This window comes from Penaeus chinensis, chromosome 31, assembly GCF_019202785.1.
Source record: "Penaeus chinensis breed Huanghai No. 1 chromosome 31, ASM1920278v2, whole genome shotgun sequence".
Taxonomy (NCBI): domain Eukaryota; kingdom Metazoa; phylum Arthropoda; class Malacostraca; order Decapoda; family Penaeidae; genus Penaeus; species Penaeus chinensis.
In genome coordinates, this window is record NC_061849.1 from 25943612 (window position 1) to 25948611 (window position 5000).

Genomic DNA, 5000 nt, shown 5'->3' on the forward strand with positions numbered 1-5000 from the left:
TCAGGATCCCTGTGACATCGGGTCCAGTGACGCAACCAGCCCCCCAGGTGCACCTAGCACAGCAACCGGAGGGACTGTGCTGAGAAGTGGAACAAAGCTAAGATCAAATGTTTGAAATGGTTAAAAGTACTTTTATGTTTAAGACTACCATCTGTAATGAAATCCACAATCATAAAGCTATATGTTTATGTGAATCTATAATTTGTAATATTAGAGGATATAACAGCATGAGGTACAGATTGCCTAATAGAACACTACTCACTTATGGATAAACGGACAATCAAATTTATATCATGGAATATGCGTAGTATAAAGCCTAGGCTGAATGACCTAGAGTTTTATATCCGTAAATATAATACTGATGTTATTTGCGTGCAAGAACCTTTTGCTGCTGCTGCTAAGATGAAAATAGCACCTGCAATTCAGGGATACTATTCATATGTGAATACAGCCATGACTGGATTGTTGACATATGTGAAGGTAGCACTGCCACATAACTTAGTTAAAAAATCCGAGAACACTGATGTTCAATTTCATCATTTAAAAATTCAGACTGCCACTGGCTATTTTTCACTGTATAATGTATATGCCAGATACTCCAAATTTCTGGCTAGTTCTCTCCCCAATTTTCACAACCAAAGCACGTTATGTATGGGCGACTTCAATGTAAGGCATCCACACTTTGGAGACAACCAACGTAATAGTAATGGGGAAGAATTCAAACATTTTATCAATAGTAGATCACTGACAGTATATGACACAGAAGCAGAGACTCATTTGGGAGGTGGCAGATTAGACTATGTATTTGGCAAAAATTTAGTTCATGGTAATGTCTGTACTTCACTGGTGCGAGAGTTAGTTCGTGACCACTTTGCAATACGAACAGATTATACTGTAGACAGCAATTCAGCCACTAGATCACCTAGGCTCCGAATAATTATCCCACCGGGCCTGGAGCATCACTTCAAGGCACGGGTCTATGTCTGGTATAACACCTATGAAGTAACATCTGTTGAGAAATTTTCTCAGGATCTAATCAAAGTTGTCACTGACTACTATGACACTTGGGTCTGTTCAAGAAAACTCTCAAAGAAAAAGAGGCCCCAGACCTCCCATGCACCGAGGTGGATCAATGACCCAATTCTGGCAAAGGAATATATACGGGTTCAGGAGCTTGCTAATTGCTATAAAGATAATAAGACGACAGATAATCTTCTGCAGTTTATGAAAGCCACCAAGGAATTCAGAGATTTAAAAACTCAGATTCGTAGTAAATACTGGGAACAATTTCTGCAAAGTATCAATAGTCAAACTTCTATAGCTGACGTATGGAGAAAAATTAATAGACTGACAGGTAAAGCCCTCACAACACCGCAGTTCCACAGTCCACAGGAACAGGCTAATATGCTGCTAGAGCAGTGGGCAGGAAATTCTCAAGTACACTCACTTCCACAAGGGATAAAAAATCAGCTCAACAAGTCGAAAATAGATAGAAATTTCAATATAGCAATAGCATGTGCTGCTATTGACCCCTCCGACTTTGTCGAAATAACCGAGTGGGAACTAAGCAATGCCCTTCTGAAAGGTAAGGCAACCGCCCCTGGCGAGGACGGCATTACTTACAGCGTCCTTCGTCACATTGCTCAGGTACCAGGCAACCCACTTTTACATCTGTATAGACTCAGCCTATCACAAGGAATCCTCCCAAGCTCCTGGACTAAAAGCTTAATCATTCCTATACCCAAACCCAATACTGATAAATACAGACCCATTTCCTTGACCTCTTGTCTGTGCAAAGTACTTGAGAGAATAATTCTGAACAGGCTCATGTATCGCATAAATGCTAAGTTATCCTCCAGACTGTATGGATTTCTCCCAGGGCGTAGCAGTCAGCACTGTTTTGCAGAGTACTTAACAAACTCAAACCCAGGCATGCAAACCGTATTTCTTGATCTTAAATCTGCTTTTGATATTGCAAACAGGGAAATTATCCTTGAGCAACTAGCTAGCTTTGGTATTCAGGGAAAACTGTTAACATGGATTCAAATGTATCTGTCGAATCGATCGGCTCAGGTTCTCTTCAGGGGCATTAAAAGTACTCATACAAAAGTATTTGAACTCAGCACACCTCAGGGAGGCGTACTTAGTCCCATGCTATTTAATATCCTAATGCATAGATTACTGGGCGATATACCACTTGCAGGCAATGACTCCATTATTTGCTATGCCGATGACATTTGTATTAAATCCTCATCCGAGGAGAGAATGCAAGAGATTCTAGATATACTTTCTGCAAGGGCTACTGAGTGTGGCTTGATAATTTCATCTGAAAAAACAAAGGCACTTAACCCACAGACAATCCCTCTGCCAAGGTTTCATATAGATGACGTTGAGCTAGATCTCTGCCATCAATACAAATACCTTGGGGTGATTGTTAATGATTCAGAGTTCATTAAAAACCTGAAGAAAAGGCTGTGGGAGCGACTGAAGCCACTTAAGACACTTGTCGGCAAAGACCATGGTATTAATGTCAATATTGCGAGAATCTTTTACTTGTCATACATAAGGTCGGTCATAGATTACCATGCGTTGCACCTAGTATTGTTCAAGGAATCAGAGTTGACTAGTCTAGAAAGTGTCCAAAATGAAGCCATGAGGATCATTCTTGGTGCCCCTAGAACAACAAGGATTGTGAATATGAGAACAGAACTTAATTTGCCTTCTGTTTATGAAAGAATATTATACATAAATACCACATTTAGTGTCAAATCAATTAGAGAACCCCTCCATTGTACAGAGTTCCAAAGACAACTAAAACACAGAATAGAAGAGCTAACTATGAATAACAACACCGATTCATACTCAAATTCATGGTTACAAGTGACGTGTAAACACTTAGCTCAGCTGAACATTCCCATAACTAAGACCCTACATGGACGTTCTGTACCACCGTGGAAAATGTCGGACCTAAGTGTATATTATACGACTGCCCCCAAAAAAGACAGTGCCCCCCCTGCTATACTTAAACAGTATGCACTTGCAAGTATAAATGAGCATCTAGACACTCTTTCCAATGTATATGAATGCTACACTGACGGATCCTTGCAGTCTGGGTGCAGAGCAGGATGCGCTTTTGTTGTATATAAAAACAATATTTTGCAGCACCAGGATTGTAGGAGGGTTCATGACTGGGCTAGCACTATGCAAACCGAGTTGGCAGGAATACTCATGGCCACCGAATTTCTATTGAAACAAGGCTCAGGTGTCATTTTCTGCGATTCACAGAGTGCTCTCCAGGCTCTGAACACTCTAGACAAAGGTGCGGGAAATATTGCAAATGACATCAGGATAAACGTGTATCGTGCAAAAGAACGAGGCCATAATATACGTTTTGTGTGGATTCCATCGCATGTTGGAATCCCTAGGCATGATCATGCTGATCGCCTAGCAAAGTCAGCATGTGACAAACAAAGTGTGGACATAGATCTTGGGATACCTCTTTCTAGGATTTTCTACATCATTAAAGCCTCCTTCAGAGAGGACTTGACTGAGTTGATTAATTCTCAGCGCCCTGAAAGCTGTAGCATAAAGCACTATGACCGGTTTAGGCAAGATTCCTTCATCTATGGTTTATATAAAACAAGAACAAGACAGTGTGATGTTGTGACTGCAAGAATCAGGCTTGGGTATAGATTGTATTGGCAGGTCAGTACAGTTTGTAATGTCGAAGAAACTAAGTGTAAACTGTGTAATGAAGAATATAAGCGAACACTTGTACATTATATCTCAGAGTGCCATGTGATACAGCCTTTCAGGCCACCTAGCATGAGGTACGGAGAACTATGTAACTACTTCATATCATCTGATGCCCTAGAAGATATACTTATGTTGTATCCTAAATTTGGAATGTAGTATCACATAACCGAATATAAAATGTATTAATGCTTTCCCACGCCCAAGCTATATGCCGGCGTGGCAGATGAGTGGATAAAGGACTGTGCAATTGTTCCTTTCCTGAAACTGATATAAGTACTCATAGCAATATAGGCTAAAATTCAAATGTAACACTATGTAATGTTATGACCATGCATTAAATGTACCACAGCTTGCCCACGCCTGTGCAGTTAGCCAGGGTGGTAAATAAAGGACTAAACTAAAAAACAACAGCTGAACTCCATTTGGTTCAGTGGACGCACCTGTGAATGAACTGACGTATCTTAAGCTGCAGAGTTGCTCCCCTGTTTGCGATAAAGAAAAGTCGCACATCATTTTATGGTGATATTGTTCCCTCGTTTGTGAGTGTTTGTATGTGTGAATCAACATACGGGCGGGCATGTGTATGTGTTTGTATCCGCATGGGTATATTACACCCCCAAACCTATTCCACATAAGCATAATCCATTGGAACATCCTCTTAAGCTGTCACCAGGGAGTGCTACGATCCAAACAACCAGCCTAACAGATCACTCCGCTCCGCCCACATCCATTACTCTACCAACCCGCCTTTCTCTCCTATCTCTCTCTCTCTCTCTCTCTCTCTATCTATCTATCTATCTATCTTCCCTCCTTCCTTCCCCTCCCTCTCCCTTTTCCTTCTTTTCCCCCTCACTCTCATCCTCTTTCCCTCCATCACTCCATCTATCCTCTCCAACCCTCTCCGCCCATCCACACATGACCGTCCCTCACTTCATCTCTCTTTCTCTCTTTCCAGTTCGATAACGACCTGGACTGGATTGGTCTCTGGCCTCGCACCGGGTCGTACAAGCGCTTCACGAACCTGGATGACGTCACGAGTATGATGACCCTGGACGAGAGCGTGAGACCGCCCGAGGAACCCGACCTCCCGCCGCAGCCGCTCAGACCAGCGCCCGCGCCTCCGCCAAGGTGTGTGCGAGGCTCGAGGTTCACGTGGGGGAGTTATCTCGGTTTTTCTTCTTCTTCTATTTCTTCTTCTTCTTCTAGTCTTTCTTCTTCTTCTTCTTCTTCTATTTCTTCTTCTA

General features: G+C 42.1%; 1 protein-coding gene across 1 annotated transcript in view; it reads left to right on the forward strand.

Moving 5' to 3' along the window:
* LOC125042106 overlaps nucleotides 1–5000 on the forward strand; it is a 22898-nt gene that overhangs the window by 4363 nt on the left and 13535 nt on the right. The window contains exon 3 of the mRNA XM_047637573.1: nucleotides 4712–4884. Coding sequence (XP_047493529.1) covers nucleotides 4712–4884 — 173 coding nt within the window. The remainder of the gene's footprint in view (nucleotides 1–4711; nucleotides 4885–5000) is intronic.